The sequence below is a fragment of the Harpia harpyja genome, chromosome 7, assembly GCF_026419915.1.
Source record: "Harpia harpyja isolate bHarHar1 chromosome 7, bHarHar1 primary haplotype, whole genome shotgun sequence".
In the NCBI taxonomy this organism is placed as follows: Eukaryota; Metazoa; Chordata; class Aves; order Accipitriformes; family Accipitridae; genus Harpia; species Harpia harpyja.
In genome coordinates this window covers 6,759,877-6,783,491 of record NC_068946.1, presented here as the reverse complement: position 1 = coordinate 6,783,491, position 23,615 = coordinate 6,759,877, and the positions used below count along the sequence as shown (strand labels likewise).

The following is a 23,615-nucleotide window of genomic DNA, read 5'->3' as shown; positions in this document are numbered from 1 at the left end:
ACAGATCAGCAGAAACTCTGACTTTTTTTGTTTACGAATTGTCTTTTTATCAAAACAAATCATGCTCTTCCGCTTCATCAACAATTCAGTATTTTGCTGGGTTTATAACTAAAAATTAAAATGTGAGCAAAAACCATCAGATTTCATGCAAATTCATTATCCACCTACTGTTACAAACCAAAAAAATGATGTTTTCCCCTTGGTAAAAGCAGGATGGAGGGTTTTTCCTTTCCAGAAGTCCCCATCAGGACTAGTTTAAGACTGAAGTTATGAAGGTTCAATCTGAAAAGGGACTGTCTTCTGCCAAACATCTAGCTTTGATTTACGTTACTTCTTCTCTGAGGACTACATAATGGGAAGCACAGTGGGCACAGGTAATTCTTAACAAGTGGGAAAAGCTCTACAATGCAAACACTTACTTCAATGTTTTCTACAATTCTTGTGACTACAGATGCAGTAACTGAGTACCAGTAAGATTCCCCTTTCTGTTGTCGTTCTTTCTAAAAGAGAAAACAGGGATAAGCACTAACCACCACTGTAACAACTGGTCAGGAAACAATATACCTTGTTACACTGCAATTACTGTGAACAGAGAGAAAGAGAAAATAAACCCATTTCAGCATCTCCAACATACGGGGGGGACACAGCATGATGGGGGCGGGGTAGCACAGAAATTACACTACGTTAGCATGTATGAATCAAATTCTAAGTTAGTTTCCTATGCATTTGTTCTACTACTTGTTAGGAGATGTAAATGCAATCCATCTACCATAGTGGTTTCTTCACCATGACAGACAAGCATGACTCACTTTCCATTTTTCTTCAAGTGCTAGAAGAAGGGCTTTCTTGTGTTCTCTTTCTTGAGACTTCTCCCTTTCCTCATCAAAATCTTCTTTTTTTTCTGGTGCACCAATTAAGTGTAGTTTTGAGACAGATATCACCCATGGATCCACATGTGGGCGATAAAAAGGTATCTGTAGTGTTATTTTGCCAATAAAACCTAGATATACAAAACAGAGATGCTATCAGATTCCTGGGTAAACATACTTTATCATCCTTAGAAAACATAAAAGAAAAAGCGGTGTAAGAAACAAACAAGCTCAAATAGAACTGGATTACCTGAAAACCAGGTTACCTCATTTCTTCAAGCCTCTGACTCACGGGTAAAGGTTCTTCTAAAATATGCAATACTTCCTGTTTATACATATTTGTCCTGCACACACAAGCAAAATACAAACCTGCCTTTACTTCAAATGGTAATTCCAGTTCCTTCAAGGCATCTTTCTTTAGTGGCAAGTTTTCCAATTCAACAGCACCTATACAAAGCAGAAAAAGAGACAAGTCTGTTAAACAAAATTATGTTAAAGAATGCTAACTTGAACATTATAAGCCTAAAATGACTAGCACCATGTTTCAAAGAAAAAAAAAAAAATCAAATAGGATTTCATGAGAACAGCCAACCTACCACTTCAAGTTGTGTTACAATTGCAGTGGTTATTTAACATACTTGTTAATTTTCCAATGACATGTGCTCAAACTATTTGATGAGGTAATCTAGAAGCAATCTTCTGCAAGGTTTTAGATCTGAACTTTCTTGTAACCAAGGAGAAAGCTTCTACTCTTTGTCTTTTCAATACTTCGAGTATTTTCTCAATATTACAACAAGCACGCACAGAAAAGCTTTGAAGTGTTATAAAATATTCTCTCCAAAAAAGGCAAATAACAGCAAAAGGTAAATTAGAAAGCATTGATCTGAGGACTCTGTGAAATTATAAGACTCGTGAACACAACATGACATAAACCAGAAGTCTTAATTACAGGGGAGTAACTACTAGCACCAAAACTTAAGAGGTAAATACTACAGAATACTTCCTGCCATAGTCCCTCAATAGAAAAGTTACTGAACAGTATCAAGAAAAATGACACTCAAATATTATATAAATTAAACATGCTGGTAAGATATGCTAAGCATACTTTTGAAAGTTTCATATAAATTGGTTTAACAGTGTTGATAAAAAGCAACAAAGATAGGAACACAAGAGAATTTACTATTCGCTGAAAGTGCTAGCACAAAACTCTATATTAAAATGGTTTGTATAAACATTAAACATGATATTGTTTCTATTCCACCTTCCAGTTATTACAAAAACATAACACTTTTGGTCTTTTTAAAATCACAGTATGAAAACACTACAGAAAATACCACAAAGCCTCACCCTTTAGAAGAGCGACTGAAAGTTGGTCTGTGTTCAGGTTATTGACATATTTGCCCAAATAGGTGTTGAGGACCCAGGCTACCAATCCTTCCAACATGACTGTCCTAGAAGAGGGCAACTAACGTTTTTCTGTCATTTTCTGGATTTCTGTTCCATAATTACAGTCTCGTTCTGAAAGAAAAAACATGAAGAGAATTATTATCTGAGATATACACTCTCAGTAGAGCTGACATACTGCTATCACTGTAATCAATCTAAAAAGCAGTAAAAACACTAAGCCCGATTTCTACCTTAAAAAAATGCTTTCTGCTATACCATTTAAGCCTCAAATCAGAGTTTCATATAGACCTTTGATGATTATAGACCACTCCCATTTGCAAATTAAGTTCATCTTTCCATCCTTTTTCTAATCAAAACACCACATTCTGTTGCAATAATCAGCAAGGTCTATCTACAATCCTCTTCCAGAAAAGGGAAGACTAAAATTCCATGTTGACTGAAGCCGTTTTGCACTGGCCTCCTCAACTTCTGCTCCCAGTATTTTCTTCAAGCTGCCAGCATTCTGGTTTTGGAAGCCTGGTCTGAAGTGACAGCCCAGAGTCTTCAACTGTATTTCTGTAGAATTCTTACATAACATCTGTGAAACAACTCACACTACCCAAACCCCTTTTTTGGGAGGAGTGTATGTGTGGGAAGTAATAAGATACAAGCCTCATAAACAGCTCATCAACAGTTACTCTAATAGGTTTTCAAAGAGATAGCACAGATTACTGCATCAAGGAGGAAACAAAAGCTACATTAGAGAAGCAACACTGGTCATACATGTAAGCGCTTCCCTTCATACTCTTCTCCAGCCATTTCTGTTTCAACTTATGTGGTAATCAGACCATCAAAACCCCTAAGTCCCTGTTCAAGTTTTTAACCAGTGAATTGCAAAACCACTATTAGCTTCTGCAAGGGGAGAATCGAGCATGTTATTACAGTAAGGAAAAAAAAGCACGCAGGTCGTATCTTGTGGGTACAACGCAGCAAATGTATTAGTTCTGTGTTTAGAAAAGTCTCCTAATCCCACATACCTCCCCAAACCAGTGTACGTAAGATTGAGTTCTACAGAGCAGAAAAGCAAGATACGTCAGACTTATTTACAACTGACAATACAAGAAAACAATGAAAAATTGCTTCAAGAGTTACCTTTTAAATTTCATATTAAGATTCAGGGTTTTCCCCTAATTAGGTTTGCTTGATTTTAGGCACCCACATTTAAGCCTTTATTTCTTTAAAAAAAAGCCAGTGAAAACATTTAACTAATACAGTTAAATAAAATAAACAGAATTAAGCAAATAAGGAAAAGCTTCTTCTAAAGGCTGAACAGTGAAACTAAGCTGTCATGCAGAATGAAACACAAACATCATAAACAACATAGGGAAGTTACATTCAAATAAAGCGTATCTTCACATTAAACACATTTAACATTTTTATCTTCGTAAAATTTCTCAGCATTTTTCAAAAACAACAGTGGTACTCCACATAATAAGGACCAAGCATTCATACAAATGGTGCTGCCACCACCTTATATTATAGGTTTTTATTCTAGTAAAATTGTCAAGAAAGGTGGACTTCAAACAAAAGCAAATACAGTAATTCTTGTCATGTTACCCTGAAAAAATAAGTAAATTAAAGAAAAAAATCTACAGCTGTTAGAAACCAAATCAGAGGAAAGATCTTTAAGAAATATTCAGAAGCACGGAACAGGTTAGCATCCCAGTGACTGAAAACCTCCGGCGCATGAACAATTCCATGCCTGAAGTCATAAGAACTGTAAATAAAGTAAATCACCTCCTTAACCTAAACTTGTGGAATGTAAATAACTGTTTTAGGAATCTTTCAAATGTTTTCACATTTGTAACTTTCTAGTCCACTGCCGTGCCACTGGAAAGAAAAACAAGACACTTATTTTCCATGGCAATGTTTTTATTTTCTTAACATACACAGTGAAAAAGGAACAGTAAGCGCTTATCAGGATGAGAACCAAAGCCCAAACCGGGACCTCGCTCAAAGCTGGCTCACTTTTTCTGGAAAAAGATGTAATTTTTCCAACAGGGAGGACGAGGCAGGCCCAGAAGAGCGGTGCAACGGGCAGCTCGAAAGCTGCGCGGCAAGGAGGAAAGCGACCTGCGATGATGTTTCCTGCCCGTGCATGGCGGAGGGGGGCATTTTACTCAGCGCCCGGTTACACAAAAAAAGGGCGGGGAGAAGCCTTCAGGACACTCTCCCTCCTCTCTCTCCACGCAAGCAAACATATCGCGCGGAGGAGGAGGAGACAGGCAAGCGAGGAGACCTGTTGGCACGCAACGCCTGTCGGAGACGAAGTGAAAGGTCACCTTGCCCTGAGGCGGCCGCAGAGAGCCCGGAGAAAGCCACGGAGAGGCCGGGGGCAAACGGCGAGCGCCAGGCGGGGCGGGCGGCTGAGGGACACCCTGAAGGCCCGGCCGCGAGGCTGAGGGCGGAGCCCCCACGCAGAGCCCCGGCGCGGGGAGTGGGGGGGACGCGCTCCCCTCCGCGGCCCCGGCCCCGAGGCGCAGGGACAAGGGACTGCGCGGCTGCCCTTCGCCCCCCTCCGGGGGCCGGGACGGCGGGGCGGAGCCCCGCGAGGGGCGTGAGGCAGGGAGGGGCCCCTCAGGGCCGGGCCCGCGCCATGCAGCCGCCGTCGAGTTCGGAGCGCAGGCTGACGCAGGAGGAAAGGACGACCGGGGCCCGGCGCCGCCCCGCGCCCCCAGCCCGCCGGTACCCACCTGGGCTCCCGGTGGCGGCCGCCTCCTCGATGGTGCGCGGGGTCGGCGGGCCGCACGCCAATCGATCCCGAGCCAACCGACGGAGGGACGCCTGGGTAGGGGAGCGCCGAGCTATCGATGTGCGCCTCCCTCGCCTCTTCGAGGCGGAGCCGGGCCGGGGCGGCGCCATGCCGCTCTCGCCCCGCCCCGGAGCGCGGGGCTGAGGGGGGCGAACGTCCCGCCGGCGGCTGCGTGAATGAAGCCTGGGCCGGGATCCTTACGGAGGGGCCCTGACAACCGCCGTGGCGTCGAGTAAGTGGCAGTAAGCACAGCTTTTCGGCTCGTAAAAGCGTCAAAGGCCGGTTTGCCCAGGCTGGAGGCCAAGACGATGACCGCATTCGCCGACGCTGAAGCGAAAGAGCGGTGGTTGTTGATTAGAGTCCTCTTCATGCACAGGCTGCAGGGGATCCGGCCTCCTGTAGTCAGGAGGAAATAAAATTGGTTGTAAAGCAGCAGCTTAACCTATGGAATTAAAGAACCCATTCTAGAAATTAGAATTTTGTTTAATGAAGAGGTCAGGGAACTTGAAGATACATGTACTTGCAAAAATGCAGGCTTTTTTTTTTTTTTTACTTTTTATAAGCAAATACAAGCGCATCTTTCCCACTTAAACATAAAACTTGGATTTTCATTCCATCACACAGCTCCTTAATTTGAAAACCCAGTAAATTAAATGCTGTAACATGATCTTCCTTTTTAACGTTTTTTAAACTTCTTCAAAAATCTTCCACCGCTGCTTCAGTCTGGTCCCAATACTGGGACCTGACGAACAAGACATGAAAATACTACAGTGCAAGAGGTTCAAAGCGCTGTATAAAATTAGGTTCTTTTCTTGCCTAAATCCTTCAGTTTTGTAATAGTTCCAGTGTGCCCATTTTCAAAGTCTTTTCTGAAAACTAGCTTCAAGTACAAGTTTAATACACAGTTGTAACAGGTTTCTCATAGTAGAATTAAAGACCTGTTTGCCAGTTCTCCGTTCCAGAAATAACATTAGTAAACCTCATAGCTTTTGTGGAAGTTGAAAATTTGTATTTTTAAAATCTGTATCTCTTCTGTAGCTGTAGAATAAATGCCATTCCAAAATACCCTTTTTCAATCTAAGGCCTCAGAAATAACTACTAGATATAGTTTCTCTTGAGGTAGAATAGAACAGTTCAGTTGGAAGGGAAGTACAGTGATCATCTAGTCCAACAGTATGTTCTCATGGCATGAAAGAAAAAAGATGCCTACTGTATGACTTCACTCAAATGTAACTCAGACACCATATTGCAAATTCTGGTTGAATACAGACGCCACAATTGTCGGTTAAGTCACACACGTAAAATATAATTATGGGAAATGAGATCCTAAAGATTGACTTCCAAAACCAAAAGACTCCCACTTGATTCAAGGAAAACCTCTACTAATTTTCTGTAAGAGGTGGCTGGATGTTCAGCATCACGCAAGAAGTGAAGGACAACAGGATTTTCTGGTTCTGAGGTTTGAGTCAATTCCACTTTTTACAGATTATGCTATGCAATCATCCAGAGAGAGTCCTCTTCCTGAGGTCAATAGGCATGAGCTATCTGGCATATCTGACATGGATCTTCTCTAATATTCACTGGAACATAGAGAAAAATATTTTGGGGTTGTGGTTAACCTCAAAAATGAGGTGAGAATCAATCAGGAAACTATATTAAATCAACCAGGACACAAAGATGACAAACTTTGTCAATAAAAGGAACTTATTTCCTACTCTAAGATAACAACTATTTAATCTAGATTTTCTTTCTAAAATAAAATGAACTATGTACAGCTAATGAGATGCTATTGTTTAGACATGATAGTTGTAATCTAGTAAAAAAAGCTCCTGTAAAAGGTTTCACTCCTCCATATACTTAAGGTTGATTTGAGAAGTTTGGTCCAATAATGAGCAAAAGCAAACTGTAATAATAAAAGAAATATCCATGAGGATGAGGGAAAGTATGTCCATGAAGATAGGGGATAGGAAATAAAATGGATAATTCATTAGCATCGAATGAATGATAATTTAACTCCAGTTTTAACTCCAGTTAATTATCTCCAGTAAATTAACTCCAGAAGAGCTAGTCACAGACATCTTCTTGACAGGTGGCATACCTGAACCCAAATTATCATCACAAGAAGTCTCAGCAGATAAATCGATGGCATAAAGTTAGAAAAATGTTCCTTTTCAAATCTGGTAAAGGTCTCTCTGGGGTATCACACAAGAAAGGGAGGAGTTGGCCATTCAGTTTAAAAGAAAAAGCATTCAAATTTTTTTAAACTGCAAAGATCATCCTTTGACTCTCAAAGCTGACAAGAGATTAAAAGCCTCTAAAGCATCAGTGTCTATATTCATCTGAAATTTCAAGTCTCTGCAGGAATGCTACATTTAAGATAATGTTTATTTCAGAAGATACGGCGTTGTTTGGCTAATTTTATTAGTCAATCAGTATATGATCTGCAATTTCCTTTGACTGGTTTTCATCCCCGCATCTTGAATACCCAGAGGAAACTTCTTTTCTTCTGAAAGTAAGTCTTGAAGTAAATTGTCCTCGTTTTCCACTGAGCTCTTAATTTCAGTTTCTTTTTTCAAGGGGTTTTCTTCTTTTGAAAGGGGAATTTCTTCCCCTGTTGGGGAATAATAGGGAGTGTTTCCATAATCCATGCTAGTTGAACTAGTCTGTTCTGGCAACTGGGAACTGCAGTCTGGACTACATACTTTAACAATACAAGTCACATTCACCTGCGTTCCTCCATTACCAGAATGTTCTGTCAAATAAACAGAAAACACATTAAACATGGAAGAATGAAACCCAGAAAAGGACAGTTGGATTCTTTATCCAGTTCTTTGACTTAAAAGTTAAAATAGACACTAAATATCTTCTTGCTTCACTTAATTTAGGCAAGCTCGTGGAGTTGGTTCTGTAACATTTTAGGGGTTTTTTGGTACCATAAAATCCACGTGTCATCCCAGAAATAAAAAAGCCATAAAAATTAATACAGAGCCCCGGATAACAGCTAACTTCCTATCCATCTGTTGGCATTTCAGATGCTTTTGATTATGCTCTTTTCTTACTGCTCCCTTTGGCTCTTACTCCCACTCACAGGTAACTGCCTACCATCACACTGATCTGCCTAGTCTGCAAATAACTTTTTCTCCATTGAGGACACTCTTTACTGTCTCAGGCTGACAACTTAAAACAATCGCTTTTTCTTTTCAAAAGTTACTAAATACTCTCTCTGCTGAACAAGAGTCTGATCTTTTACCCTGCCCCATAAACTTCTTCTAAAAAGACTCATAATTGATAATCAAAATCCAAGAGGTTCTGGATCGTTCTGATACATTCTTACCTGAACTCGCAGAGTTGTGTCTGTCTCCGCTGTAAAGCTTACAACCTTCTGCAGCTGAATGTTGCTGCTGAAATCCTTGTGTTTCTTTCTTTTCATTGTTCTTGTTGCTTCTCACACTGACTCTTGCAGATCCAGTTGGATTATTCAGGGAGCTACTGCTGGACTCAGAAGTTTCCAAGAGATGCTGTTCCTCCTGTTCAGAACTGCTGGAGTTCTGCGATCCTGTATTTCTTACTTTTTTGTCACACTGCTTTTCTGTAGGGGAAAAAGGCTGGAAGATTTGCAGAGAAATGCAAAACATTAGTCTTTTTAGAAAACACTAAAAAAGAACTGGTCAGTACTTAGGCAGCTAAAGAAACCACAGATAATTGCCATTTGCGTAGTGACTGCATAGTAAGTAAAATTCGTACCAGTTCATTAGGCGTTCAACAAAGTGAAGCTGTCTCCTGAAGGCACCTACAGTACTTCACTGATTACCTAGGGAACAAAGGCTCAAAAATCTGGTCTTCTGAACCACACCTCTGTTTTATTGCTAATACAGCCTAACATAAAGTGAGGATGGTACATTATGTGGGTTATGTAAGGTACATCTTGCCATCTAGCTTGGGGACCAAACCATCCTATTCTCACTCCAGTTGTCTTTCTGCCGTGCAGTTTTCTGGTACTTGTAGTTAGGTAAGACTGCATGATTTCTATATAACTTTTAAAGAAATGGAAAAGATGGAAAGGAAGGAGTGACACTCACCGAATCTGCTTCTGTTCTTGTTGGAGAGTATACAAGGGCTGCAAGTGAGGAAAGACAGTTCATTAGCACCCAAATTTGTTTCAGTTGCAAAAGCTGCTCTCTTAACTTGTCTGAGTGATATCCTCTGTTCCTGGAATAAACTCCAAATGTACATTTATTACACCTACACCTAATACTACATTAGTTGAAAGCTACAGTTATTAATTTTGTAAGGTGACAAATCTAGCCAGCAAGCAAAGAGGACCCTCTGCATGAATTAATAATTTTTCTAGTATAGTGTCAGTGAGAAAAGGTATGGATGACAATAAACTATGGTCGTGACTGTTTAATGATAACATTTTATAATGTCTAATATTTAAATGATGAAGTACGAAATATTTAACAAGCTCCAGAAGGAGCACAACTGTTGTACGGTTGTCCAACTGCACTAGAATGTTGTATGTTTAGACAATTATCTAAAATCTGAGGAACAAGAGAGATTTGAATGGGACATTTGCCTCACTGTACCCCTGTATTGAGATTAATTTCACCCCATGTGATTTAATAACGATATTTTTTACTCTAAATACATACAGAATTCCTGGAGTATTTTTTTAATTCTATTTTTCTGTAGCTGCAAAGCTTATGTGATCAAGCTTATCTGCATGAGTTTTCTCTTAGTCTCTCTTCTATTGACCTTTGAACCTTTTTGCCAATTTCACCCCAATGTAACAGAGGAATGGTGTCAAAAGCTCCTCAGGGTTTCAAGAAGCTATAGGTTGCCGGCTAGTGAGGCAGAAACCTGTAAATCATCTCTTTGTCCCCTTGAAAAAAATGTAAATTAACTCATGCATTATTAGACACCAAAGAACCTCCACGTTGGTGATATTTCATCCATATCCAGCCACAAGAAAAGCTTCAAAGAGAGCTAGCATCTTCTAAGATACTAACGTCAGTCAACCACTAGGCTCAACTTGGTAGGAAATAAGATGACACTTTTCCCAATATTTACAGATCTGCTTGTTTTCACTTCATGAATCTTACCTTTTTTTTTGGAGACTAAGCAATACCCCAAAATACTGATTATCAGGACCAATAACAATGGACCTGCTACTGCTCCTGAAAATAAATAAAAAAGATAAATTATTTAGCAGGTTGACCTGACAAAGGACCTAATTAGAAAGAGGTAGTTTTGTAGTTTCTGTCCATGGCTACAAAAGCTAAATTTACAAGTATCAGGTGTGTCTGACATTCACATTTGATGCCTCTATTGTCAGATACCAAGGTCTCATTTGAGTCTCCAGCTCTTCATAAAATTGAATTTTCCTGTCCTGAAAAGTGAGGACAGACTTTTGGCCTCAGTCACAAAAGATATCTCTTTAGGCTAGCAACAGTTTGTTAAATACAAGGCCAGACAGCCCAGAATGCTCCTATACATATATGCCTTCTGGATAGGTTGTGTACAGGAGAGAATACATGTGCACTTCTGCATGCTATAAGGACTTCCCGTCACAGGAAAGGCTGCCAGAAGTCTCCAAAGACCTCTCACCAGGAGGTTTATGAAGAATTCAAGTTTGCCTAGTCCAGAATCTAAGATATGACCTTCACCCACCTCCTTCATAGTAGCAATTCTCAGGAAATGCCTTGTATAATCTAGTTTGGGACTTTTTAGAAATCTTTCCAGAATTACAAGGACTGTAGAATGCACTAGGGTAGCGCAGAAACATAGGTAAATATTATACAACTCACTACAAACATTGTCATACTGAATTAATTCAGGTCTTCTGAGGTTCTGTTTGGGTACAGGTCTTGGAAAGAAACTGAGAACTAAATAAAAACTTGCTTCCTAGCCAGACACAAATGACTTTAAATGAGTTAGTAGCTCACCGATTATGTGAGACATTTCAGGTACAGAGTTTAAAATGACAGGTCGAGTTATTATTTCAGGTTTGCTGGAAGCCGAGCTTTGGGTCAGGAGCAGGTTCAAAATAGTGTGAGGTAGAACTGTGGCAACTGCTGTTCCTGAGTCACTGCAAACAGTGTCATTCATGCTGTTTCCCGGAATAGCCACTGATTTACAACTGCGAGAAACAAAAAGAGAAGTTAGGAAAGAAAGCAACCCTGTGCACAGTTAAGGTTGCTATTAGACAGAAACACTGGCTTACACTGTATGTGGCATACAGCTGGTATCGTAAGATTCCTCATGTGAAAAAGTGCCAGGAGGACAAGGTTTACATTCTGTATCTGTGCTATCTGTCCCTTTAAACAAACAGAAAAACTCCAGTTAGTCATCTAGTGAGAAACAAGAATGAATAATCAAGGTCTGCAGTACAGATCCTGGAAGTGATACAGATGCAGTACACAAAATACAGTCTTTAACTGTCATATAAGAGATTAATTTGAAACACCCAACCCGAACACAAATCAGAAGATTAATCGGCTGTTAGTTTGGTGCCCTTGATAGCCTGTCTTTCTCAAAGACTGTAAAAATCCACAAAAAGGTTAAAATGTGGTACTGCAGACAAAGTTGAGCTTTTTCACTAGTCCCTGACAGATTGACCCCCTATTCCATTCTGTTGGAGTTCTGTATCTTTTCAAATGATTCTTAATTTCTTAAAAATACTCAGTGTTCCACCTCTTTGAATATTATCGTCTTGAGACAGCTACATTATCAGAGTGGTGAATTTCATCATCTAATAAAAACAGATTAATTCTGCAGGACAGCATAGAGTCATCATTATTTACTGTAACCAAAATTCAACCTGAAGCCCTGTTTCAAGGATGTAAGGAGGAATTAAGTGGTCTCGAATCTGAGTCACTTGTATAGAATAAATCACACAGTAGAGCAAAACAAAGGAAGATTAAGCTGGATTGGGGAACTTTCTGATATATGGTAGTAAAATAATGCAACATGTTGTCCCTTTGGTTATGCCTCTTGAGAATACTGTTGCTGTAGTTACTGCCTACTTGCTAAGATAATGCTTGCACTAAAAAGAATGCCTAACTGTAGGGAATTAAAGGACTATATTCCTGTAATTTACTGAGTTGGAGGCAGATTCAGAAATATTTATGGACTATTAATGCAAAAAATAACCCTCTTCATACAGTAAAACTATTTTGTGTGTAGAGTGTTCAGAATTAAATTACCTCTTCTGGAAACTCGGTAACCTTTTCCACATTTTTTATGCACTTTACATATTTTGCAGGAGTCATATATTTTCGAAATGCAGTACTCATTGGGTGGGCAGCTACAGATTCTGTCCTGTGACGTAGTGCACGTTTGATTCTGCACAAATCCTGTTTTTAAAACAAGAATAAAGCAAGATGTCATTAGCAACACTTAAAATCATAGCCTGCAATGTTTCAGCTGAATATGAGGTGATGTTCACATACCACAAACTGAAGACAATTTTGCAGCTTCTGGCTAGTATACCATCATAAAACAAATACATTATATGCCCCAACATCTACATTTTCAGAAGAGTTTCCTCTCTCTCTCTAGGAAAGCAGAAATTTGCATTTGTAGAATGCACACTTGAAACTCTGTACCTGCAGTTGCATTATATTGTATCGTAACCATAAATATGCACATTTGTGTTACCTGTGTTCACCACTGTGGTATCTGGGGGCCACACTAAGATTTGTAGTCTATGCAGATCATGCAACTGTATTTAAAGTGATTGGAGACCTTATTACAGACATTTTCATACTGTAATTAACCAGCTTTGTAGGATTATCTATTTAGATGAGATCAAAGGTCCTTTGAACAACTTAGACTGTATCCTTAAAACTTACTTGCCAGTGAGTCAAGTAGATAATTTTCTACACCAGTTTCCATTAGAAGTGATGGGCAACAGTATGACTGAATATGTTAATGCACGTGATCTATTAGACCAACGTACAGATGTTGGTCCAATGTACTACCTTACAAACTGTTAAGCTGCTTTAACAAACTGAACCAGTGTGCTCTCGCTGACTATGCTGCTTTGCAAAAGAAATAAAATAATATAAGAATATCACAACTGGTGTTTGCTGTTGTCAGTTCAGCAGACAAACTGAGAAATGACTGGATGCTGGAAATGTAATTTATCCATTTAACCCTATGTAAGTCAGGTCTTAATCTCCCTTGGCTGGAGAGTATAAGGAGGAAGTTATTCTACCGATGACATTTGGATCTATTTTAGTGACGCAGTGCCTTAGTTTCCAAGAATAAAAGATTGGTGTCACATTTTTAGGACTTAGGGAGAAAAAGGGGCAGGGCCCCCTGCAAGACTTTTCCCTGATTCCTCTACCCAAATCTTGTGAGGACCAAAAGCATGAGAATGGGACTGTACAAGTGATAGACAAAACCTCCCAGTTTTCTTAGGAGAAAAGACTAGGTTAAACCAAGCGTACTCTTTGAGCACGCTGTTAAACTCACAAAGGCCTCTTTAATAATTCAAGCCTACCTTTCCTGCAGGGTGGTGAGCAGGCAAAGCACTGAGGAGACCGATTCCAGATTGCTGTATATGTGTTAGGTCTACAGGGACTGCACTTTGTGTCCGCAGTGTGACTGCAGCTCTCTGCCTTATATTGACCTATTAAAAAAAAAAAACAAACCCCAAAACAAAACAAAACAGAGAAAACATCTCATTGGAAAAGAACACTAGGAATTGTTTAAGGTAAGTTTCATTCTTAGCTGTAGAAACACCTTCCCTTCATTGCCGCTACCAGATTGGTAACATATACCAAGTAAGTATTGATTTAAAGGAGGACTGCGAGTATATACAGAGAAACTCTGATTTCTTTTACATTATTCATGTTTGACCCCTATTCCTACATTCAGTTCAGTGAATTCCAGCTATGTTCAAAACAAGGCAGCCTCAATCCTGAACAAAACCCCTCAGCATATACTTAGATGCAGCTATCACAGCACATAAACCAAACTTTTTACCCTCATAGAAGCTGTGTTTTGTGGTGAAACACAGGATGGTGTTTCAGGCCGTACGTCAGGCATGTGCTAGAATGACGCGTCTGGGTGAGGCCCTTACTACCTTTACAGGCACCAAGTGAAGAAGGCATAATAAGGTATTATCACAAACAGACTTGAATTAGAACTTCACTGCTTGTCACTACTGAAAGGACATGAGCTCACCCTTTTTCCTTCACGTCTTCAGCCAGCCCTAAGATCATCAGCCAGCCCTAACAGATCAAACCAACAAGTTTCTAAAGCTACTGGCACTCCAGACAAAATCAAAAGCTATCAAAGGTAGTTTCTCCAATGCTTCTCACCAACAACAGGGTTCAGTGCAGTGGTGGAAATAAGTAAATATGAGCTCCAACATATCCATTTTGGAGAAAGGAAAACACCTCAGTTGTCATTTCCCCCTTGCTTGAAAGGAAGATGATGATTAAAGTCAATGTCTCATATCCTGTACAGAAATATCCTGGAAAATATACTCAGAAAGCAGGAGTAACACTGAGAAAGTCTTTGGAGCTGCTTGGAGAATCTTTGTTCTCCAAAAGAAGGGGCCCTGCAGGTGAGCCATAGGAATTCTTCCCAAAGACTTTGTTTTATCATATACTTACTTGAAGCTTAAAATTCTGCCTCCCACATCCTGCTAATGATTTAGGCTTCAATTTTTGATAAGTTATAGTAAAAAAATTCAAATTCATCATAAGAAAAATAAAGATTTTATACTTCCTACAACTTGTCCAGTTTGTTATTCTGAAAAATTAAAATTAAGGAGAAATAGACTGAACAGTACATACCACAACAGAAGAAGGTTTTACCTATGAATTATCATCTTTCATTCGTTGTGTTTTTAACAAAGGAAGTTTGACAGATCTACCTAGACATTTTCGGTTAATTCAATCAACTGTGGCTGCTTCAGCATATACTGATTTCCTGCTTAAACTTCCGGATGTCTCTGACTGCAACTCAGCATTTCTGGAGACAGATTTTGTTTGCTCAGCATGTAATAAGAAAAAAAGGCAGTTTTTTGCTGGGTTAATATAATAATATAATGACAACTTGTTAAAAAACCTCTATTATTAAAACATCCAAATGGCACTACTACCTCCCCAAAAAAACCAAACCCGCACACCCACCTTTCTGCAGTCGACAATTTTTGCTAGCAAAAGATCACTAATAATTATCACTGGAGTGTAAGACATGACAACTCAAAGCAGACAGTTTCTGTGGTCTTGTACTCAGTCTCTGATAGTGGTCTGCAGTGTCTGATTTACAGTAAAAGACAACAAAACTCCCTTAATGAGCAATTATAGATCAACCTGACCAATGGAAAGCCCCTTATATAAGTGATATTATCAAAGTACAGAAACTAAGCTCTACCTCATGCCCTGTTTTACAATATATTTGTTATTAGTGGGCTGGGTCTGACATGTATTCCCTAATTTTTATAATTCCCTTAGTGAGCTGTTGCTCCCCACTCAATGTTCACTTAAAAATACTTTAATACTTTAAACACCACGCAAAGTTGTGCTTACAAGAGCTCAGCACAAAACTGTGCTTACAAGAGCTCATCAGCCTACCTCCTGATAAGCCCCAGCCAGGTTAACCTTGTAAGAGAATTCCAATTCTGATGAACAATGTGTCTTTTTTGCAGATATTTTTACAGTCTTGTCATTATATCATTTAAATGTTGCTAAGGACATCTTGCTTTATTCTTGTTTTAAAAACAGGATTTGTGCAGAAGCAAACATGCACTAAGTCACAGGACAGAATCTGTAGCTGCCCACCCAGTGACAGCATTTTATTGTCTTCCAGCTAGAGTGCATTACAACAGCAAAAATGCAATGCTCTTCAGATGTATAAATAATCAAAATGTACTACGCTCATCTGAAAATTGACTGAATTTGGCTGCGTAAAGCAATAGTTTGAATTATAACCTACCCGGAGGGCACTGGCTGCAACATTTATTAAGTCCTTCTTCATAGAATTCAGTGCTGGGATCTTTGCATTGTGCAAACTGTGGTGTATAAGGCAATGAATATTCCTAGGAGAAATTAATGGGAAATCATAAGTCACAAGTCCATTCTGACCCTAAAGTAGACATTCAAAAGAGACAAACACTTAAAGGTCAGTGCAATTATAACCACCTTCCTTCCCAAGGCACTGATGTAGGCCTGATGAAACACAAAGCAGCAGATGCCAAAAAGTTGAAGGAGAATGCACATCTTATAAGCTACTTGAGACTATTTAGAGGTTACTCTGTTTTTCAAAGATCTGTCACAATGAACAAAGTGATTTCTCCAGGTTTTATGTTCAAAAGAATGCAATGGAACTATGGGATTAGCATCACACCTGGTCACTACTGCACCCCCCAAACCAAAGGGCTAAGTACCGCTTCTCAGTTGCCATGATTCAAACAACCTTTGACAAAACGCCAGTGAAACCTGAATTCTTACTGTTGGTTTGTGGGGAGAAGCATCTTCTGCAAAGTGGCTATGTTAAAAATGATACCTTCTTACTCAGTAGGTCAACTTCCTATACACACTTAGAGCCCTATTTGAAAACGATAATATTGACTTTGCTACTTATTAATTCCTTCGGGCCTCTTGAGCTGGTGGAAGAGGGAGCTGTGGGTCTAGCACTACTGCAATGCTTGAAGGAATCTTTCTGTTTTCATCAGTGGGTGCAAAGGACATAGGACACTAAGCTCAATTCTCTATTGTGCTTAGTTCATTTCGTCCTCGCTTACACCCATGCAATATCCAGCTAAGATAACCCATCCCGTCAGCCAAAGAACCTGTACCATTAGAACTGTTTCACCAAAGGAAAGGAAAAAAGGCTTTTATCATTCCAGATACTTTATGATTCCTTTCTGAATGAGAAAGGCCTTGATGTTTTGAAAATGATGTCTCCAAAAACTGCACTGCTGCTTCTGAAAAGGAGCAACTGTCTACAAGACTTAAATGAAAATAAAAAACCTACCTCATATGGCAGGTCGAATGCATAAGAAAGTCATGAAATACAGTGCACCTAATTTTCAACTCACACCAGTCAGCACAGCTCAATGACTTCAATGAACAAGTGTCAAAATATTTGAGGACCTGCCATCTGTTTTCAAAGGGAAAAATATACTCACTCAAAAGAAAAAGGCTAATGTTAGGTAGTACAAGCGTAGGAGTTTCCTGCTAGATCAGAAAGATGCTGTTCAAAAAGTATGTGACACTGCTCAGTTTTCTGCAGTCTGAAGAGATTGCTCCATGTATAATCTACACACATTTAGAGAAGTACTTTAAAAGTATTATTAAAAAGAGAAATCAAAACAGGAACAAAGTCTTTGGAGGCCGGTAATGAAAACATCCTTCCTTCTTACTGAAAAAACATGTTGATTATCTATTGTGTCTTCATATTACTGACAAAGTAGACTAAAACTTCCCATTCTCAACAATTGCTTAAAGGGAACCCAATGTTTTCTCATACAGCTTATCATGAAATATTTACCTCTTATCTAGCTGTATAGCAGAAACAGGATTTCACCCATCTACCCAACGGTCAGTGTCAAAAAGAACCTTTCCTGAGAATGTGAAGGCAGAGAAAGGCCTTCTTAAGTTTCAGTATTCATTTCGGAAAAGAAAAAAGGAAAGCAAACTATTTAAGTAGAAGTTTCACCACTCCCATTTAAAACACTGTGAAAGCTGGTAACACTGACCAGACATCAGGACAATTCTGATGTCTTCTGATCAGTCAGTTGAGTTAAAGACTCAAAACCAGGGAGACTGGGGATGGGTCACGAATACCATTCCCATTCTCTCACAGCCAGATCAATGAGAAACAGTCAAGTTGCAAACTGAAGAACAAACTTGTAAAGATGCTTTTAACAGGCTAGAAACTGTGATGGGGTGGGGAAGGATGACAAAAAAAAAAAAAAAAAGATTCTCCATCTTAAACACTAGAGTAGGTGAAGTAAGAAACAGCTGCTGAGCACAAGCTGCATTTTTCAAACGCTGCTCTTTGTCTTTTGATGAGAAGAAAGCCAGTTTTGCAGGAACCATGCTGCAGCCTCAAATACCTCCGAAACCTACTTTGGCCTCCACTTTTGATTTCCAGTTAAGAAGGCTTATTTAAAGGGTGCTTGCACAAGGATTGAAGACTTTAAAGCAAAACAAGGAGGCTGGCTTCAACATTATCAGTTTCATCATTATTAATAAGAATAATAACCATAATAATTAAAAAATAAAAACAAGGCTTTTCAATACCTTCTAGGTTCAGTAGTAACTGTTAATGGTGGACTTGGTATTATACCCTCATAGGATGGGCCACAATAAACCACACCATTTGCAAATGTGAGCTGACACTAAAATCTGGTAAAGGAGAAGAAAAGGGCTCTGCTCTCACCAAAAGTACTTTTCATTTAAGTTACTTTCTTGTTTATTAAAAGAAGATCAAGTGTTGTCATCACATTTTTGTAGTCACTATGATCAACTTCATTAAAACAAGCATTTGAGAGTCTTTTTAAAACATAAAACTTCACTGCAAGAGCAGACACAGGAAAAAAAAAAAGGAGCAAATACAATAAACAGCATCACAAATTATCCTGCTGGTGAGGCTTCCTGGCAAAAAATGTTCTTATCTCATCCTCTGTATTGTCTGTTGTAAATACTGCCCTGCAAGTTAAAGACACAGGAAAACCTCTTGGTTGATGGGTTCACATCTGTGTCTCTTAAGCTGTGCTTGAAAGGATATCTCTACTGTCTGATACAATCTCCCTGAAATTTTATCTGATGAGCTGTGGCTCTCAATGACATACAATTGGCAATTTCTTGCCAACTGTCCTCAAAGAACATTATGGGAAACTGAAAGGGACTTGTAACTCCCTTAAGTACAATTTATATACACACATGAGCTCAGCTTTGTTTGCACTGGAAGGAGGCCATTAATTCTAGTAGTTACTTCCAATGTAAACTAGCTTAATCAAAGCTGTCAAGGCCAGCACTCAAATCTGCTACTTTGTAGGAAGTGTAGGCCTCTTACTAGGTATAAAACTCCTGGATTTCCTGGCTACAAGAAGACCACACTTTTTCTAACCATCTCACCAATTTTAAGGTCCAAGCTCGGCAGTACAATATTTGTACCTGGCATCCAGATCCATTGGCTACTTTGGGCTGAAAGACTGACGAGTAGGGGTCAGATTCTATTCCACAATCTTTGTATTTTGTTACTGTTTGTATCTCTCCTAAGTCCTTATTTTGTCTTCTGCTTTTACTGTGATTCGATTTTCTGTAAGCAGATTGTGTGACGGAAAACTAACCTGATGTTGCGTCTTTTGCACTATAGCCTTAGAACTTCTCAGATTAGTTAGTAGCGTCTAATGGCAGCAGACGTTTAAGATATTTATACAGACAAAATGAAGACTTTGGAAGACTTTTAATTTGACAGGTACAAGTAGAAGTAAAATGCCTCATCTATCTAGCAGCAGAGGCGCAAACATTATTAAACATGAAATTTAGTCTAGCTCTATGCACATCAAATTAAGCAATATATTCTGGCACAGAAATGGGTAAACTATGCTTGCCTTTGACTACACAACTCACCAGGGAGATTTTTGCAATGCCTGTGTATTAAGCAATAACTAAGATGCAAAAAGTCAATGACTCAAGACTCTCTCTCCAGAGTCCCCGCATTGTTTGAATCATTTTCCCATCTGCACTACAGACATCCAGTAGCTAGGTTACCTAATTTGTCACTGGAGAGGAGTGGGCTAACAGCAGTGTCCATACCAGTTGAGAGGTTAGTACAGACTCTTCTAAATACGTATGCACAAGCACAATTGTTTCCAAGATTCCCAATACCCTACCCGCTGGAAGACAAAACTAGCAGAGAACATGCCTGTATCTCACGATTTTCAGGCCTGCAGCTGTATCTGTGCTGTGTGGAGCAGCACAAGAGAAGGGAAAGGGCCTGCGGGCTGTCCCCTCCCACACAGTCATACTGACGCCAGCCACAACTGAGACCCTCATGTCTGTACCAAAGCTGAGCCCGAGTCATGAACTACAGAACAAGATTTGGATACAGACTTCTGTCAAATTAGAAGGGCTTGATCCAACGCACCAACCTGGCTCTACCTACTGGCGAGGAAGTCCAGGTCTCAACTACTCACAGCGTGTCACAATGTAATGCATTCCCTATGTGCTGAATATTAATTATAATGAACCTAATTTCCTTCAATTCCTGCCTTACAGCTTGTTCCTATATTCTTGGACTTTATATGTAATTAAATTTAAGTATCTTCAATAACAGAAATAAAATATGTTAATATAATGGATGAATATATATTAATCCATTTACATAACATTCATTTTCACTCAAGGAGGCCATTTAAACAAAGATATTTAAGCATATATTTTAATCCTAACTCACATGTCTACATTTTTATTGGTCTCTTTTTCATACAGTTGCCTTCTTCAAACTTAAGCTGTCAAACAAAGGAGTCTGAACAGGAACTACATCTGGCGTGTAATGTTCTTTACGTATATGAAACCACAATGAAGTCACCAAGGACTCTGATGTAAAAATCCGTTGCTACGGAAAGGACTTGAAGTTAAAAAATATCGTTTGCTGAGCTACCAAACCTGCTGAAGACAGGAAAAAACAGAATTCTGTTTAAAATATTTAAACTGGTAATTTACAAAAATAATTCTGTTGAAGATTAGTTATCAGATAACAGCAAGTCTCGCCAAAATCAGCTGGAGTTGTATCAGGCTGCACCAACTATACTCAAACCATAAAGCTTCTTTAAAGCTGCTTTACTGCAAATATCTAAAATTACAGGTCCATTATGTGCATCTGTATTTGGAAAAACATACACATTTTCAGGAATACCAGCTCTTCTGTTTCAAAACTTCAAGCTTATGTATCCGAAAGTTGGTCTGTTTTCCCAAAGGTTGTCCTAATAAAAGATATTATCCACTAAATCAAGATCTGACACTTACAGTAACAGGCACCGTCAAAGCTGATGAGTCTTAAAATCTACAGTTTCCCTGTGGAAATCAAATATACTCAGGCAAACAAGGTGTGAAAGCAAGAGGAATAACAGATTGCAGACCTGAGAGGCAGGAAGACAGGTTGTATCCTCACCACCTGTCAGAGAAGGGCAGGTGATGAGCAAGTTCCCAAGAAAGGATCAGCAAGTCAGGATTGGCCACATTAGGTTTGACCTTACGTGCAGACATCCTAGAAGATGCATCTAAGGGAGACAGGGTGATACCTAACACTGAGAACAGAGCAGGAAAGGAGAAGTTATGTGAGCCCTAAGTGTAAAGATGGTAGATGAAGAACCTCCCCAAGATGCCCCAGGTATACCAGCCAAAAACACTGCCAGAGGGTCTAACTGTCTTCTATCTAGGCCAAATGCCAGAATTGGCATTTCTCTAATATTTTGAAACAAATTATTTTCCTGGGATGATGTTGCTTGTATCACAGATGGCTTTTGCAATGCTCTGTTAAGACTGTCATCATGAACTTTGATGCAACAACCACAAGTGTGGATATGTACAACAACAAAGCTGCAGGTCACCCACAGCCCTCCTAGCTCTGACCATAAAAAAAGCATGGACATCTGAGCAGTCTGCTCAGTTTTATTTTGGGATTTTTCCAAAAGATTTCCTTTATGCTCATCCTTTTGCAGTTCAGAGTATGTGCATGGTTATCAACACACCTTCCATGTACCAGCAGCATTCCCCTACAACCGCTCAGGAGCATCCAGAGGATGACCTTCTCTGCACGCATCAGCAACTAAACTGCAGAGCACACTGCACTGCTTTGCAAAGGACAGTTATTTAGGTTTGAGGCTATTGAGAAAGTTTCTATTAAAAATATCTAGTGACTAAGTTGTTCAAAATGGCAAAAATTATGTTCAATTCCTGTAAGTAACACTGGGACTGAGGCTAGAAGCTTTCAGGTAATTTCAGCTGAATGAGAAAAAACAAAAAATAGTGTCACTCAAGAGATATTGCTTTGCCAGTTTCTCTCCCTCAAAAATCAAGTAAGTTTTCTTTAACTGATCACTTTTAAAAATTGATATAAGAGGCAGGTTTTTTCCAGCTCTGTGGCAGATGTGGTATTTCTGAAACTACTAGTTTTGTTTTTCTAATTTATATATGGACTTTTCTTTGGTTTGTCACAATGCAAAAAGTGATGCTGAAAGTTTCCTTCATGATTTCCATCATTATATTTAGGGTGAGAGGAGAGTTAATTCCTTTCAAATCAAAACCCTTTGTTCAGCAAGAAGCATGACAAAACTTTACACTTAAATTTTGGTGGTAAGGTCTGCCAGAATCCTGAGACTCTCCCTTCTTTATCTGCTGTACCCTATCCACTCCAAGGTGTTCAATAAATCAGGTTCAAAATAGTATCACCTTATAAACCAGGGCTGAATTCAAAATGAGTGAGAAGAAGTTAAAAGAATTAATTTCAAGAATTAATTATCAACCCATTATAGCACCTGGTACTCCTTATAAGACCATTATGTAATTCCAGGTTCAATATACACTCTGACATCCTCATGTGGTTTCACTGAACCTTTATCTTATCAAGGCTAAATTAATATGATTAAATAAACATGTAAACAACATCCACATCCCATTAAAAAGCAATGACCTGGACATCTCAGCAGCATTTCTGTATTTATCATCACAATTCAGGACACCTTAAAATCAGGTAGAAAAGTGCTATCAATATACCAGTATAGCATACACACAAAGTCAAATAGACCCCATCAAGCTCTTTGGTTTAAACAGTTAAAAGCATTCATTGCCAAATAGTGGTACAGCTGGATATAAAAGAGAACAGTCACAGCTGCATCACATCAGGTCTTAGATGTAAATTAAAGGGCTTTTCTATGTAAATAGGGAATAGTTTCAGGGATCCAGCAGAGCACAACAAGCGCTTCCTGTTTAAACAACGGTGTAAAATACATACAGATTTATACTCTGCACTTGCTAGGACCCTCACAGTTTCTGCAAATATTCAAACAAGCGTGAAAAATCAACACATTTCCAATGAAAATCCAGGAAAAACGATTAGTCATTGCTTTGGGAAGCCAGGAAATAACGACATAGCCAAAGGGAGCAGGATGAGCTTTGAAGAAGTCTAGAAGTGGGACTTGAGGCCCCTGTAGAGCTCCACCGAGTTCAGTACAAGCAGAGGGAGACCGGTAACTCAAGGGACTGCAAGCGTGACAGTAGAACGATGCCCACTTGCATTACACCTTGCACTACACCAGGTGCACTCCCGCTTTGCAACCATACAACGATAAAGGCCGCTCGATACCGCAGAGCGGCGGACGGGCGGGCCTCCCGCCTCCCCCCGGCCCCGTACAGGCTCCCCGCACTCACCCGGCCGCCCGCGGCGTGGAGGAGCGCGGCGAGGAGCGCCCAGCGCGGCCCCATCCCGCCACCGAGTGAGGGCGCGGGGCGGAGCGGAGCGGAGCTGGCGGCCGCCCGGGCCCCGGGAGGTCGAGGCGGGGAGGGGGGGCACCGCCC

The 23,615-nt window shown here is 39.8% G+C and overlaps 2 protein-coding genes across 9 annotated transcripts in view; both read right to left on the bottom strand.

The window, feature by feature from the left end:
* The window catches only part of VPS13D (vacuolar protein sorting 13 homolog D), a 109,623-nt gene extending 104,457 nt beyond the window's left edge, over positions 1 to 5,166 (bottom strand). For 6 of the 7 annotated variants that reach the window (XM_052792983.1, XM_052792987.1, XM_052792984.1 and 3 more), the window contains exons 1-5: positions 5,009 to 5,165; positions 2,217 to 2,387; positions 1,239 to 1,316; positions 810 to 1,000; positions 420 to 500 (exon numbers count right to left, since the gene is read on the bottom strand). In XM_052792983.1, coding sequence (XP_052648943.1) covers positions 420 to 500; positions 810 to 1,000; positions 1,239 to 1,316; positions 2,217 to 2,313 — 447 coding nt within the window. In that variant the 5' untranslated portion in view covers positions 2,314 to 2,387; positions 5,009 to 5,165. Of the gene's footprint in view, positions 1 to 419; positions 501 to 809; positions 1,001 to 1,238; positions 1,317 to 2,216; positions 2,388 to 5,008 lie in introns of all 7 variants that reach the window. The other variant, XR_008236049.1, reaches the window with a different exon arrangement.
* Positions 5,167 to 5,529: 363 nt separating this feature from the next.
* Positions 5,530 to 23,570, bottom strand: TNFRSF1B (TNF receptor superfamily member 1B). Of its 2 annotated transcripts, XM_052792990.1 has the most exons (10): positions 23,469 to 23,570; positions 16,021 to 16,123; positions 13,574 to 13,702; positions 12,273 to 12,422; positions 11,291 to 11,384; positions 11,013 to 11,206; positions 10,170 to 10,244; positions 9,147 to 9,184; positions 8,402 to 8,672; positions 5,530 to 7,819 (listed from the first exon to the last, which is right to left on the bottom strand). In XM_052792990.1, the coding sequence occupies exons 1-10, from the start codon at positions 23,520 to 23,522 to the stop codon at positions 7,497 to 7,499; spliced, it is 1,431 nt and encodes a 476-aa protein (XP_052648950.1). In that variant the 5' UTR covers positions 23,523 to 23,570; the 3' UTR covers positions 5,530 to 7,496. The 2 variants fall into 2 exon arrangements, with proteins under 2 accessions (XP_052648950.1, XP_052648951.1); XM_052792991.1 differs by lacking the exon at positions 10,170 to 10,244.
* Positions 23,571 to 23,615: the final 45 nt, after the last annotated feature.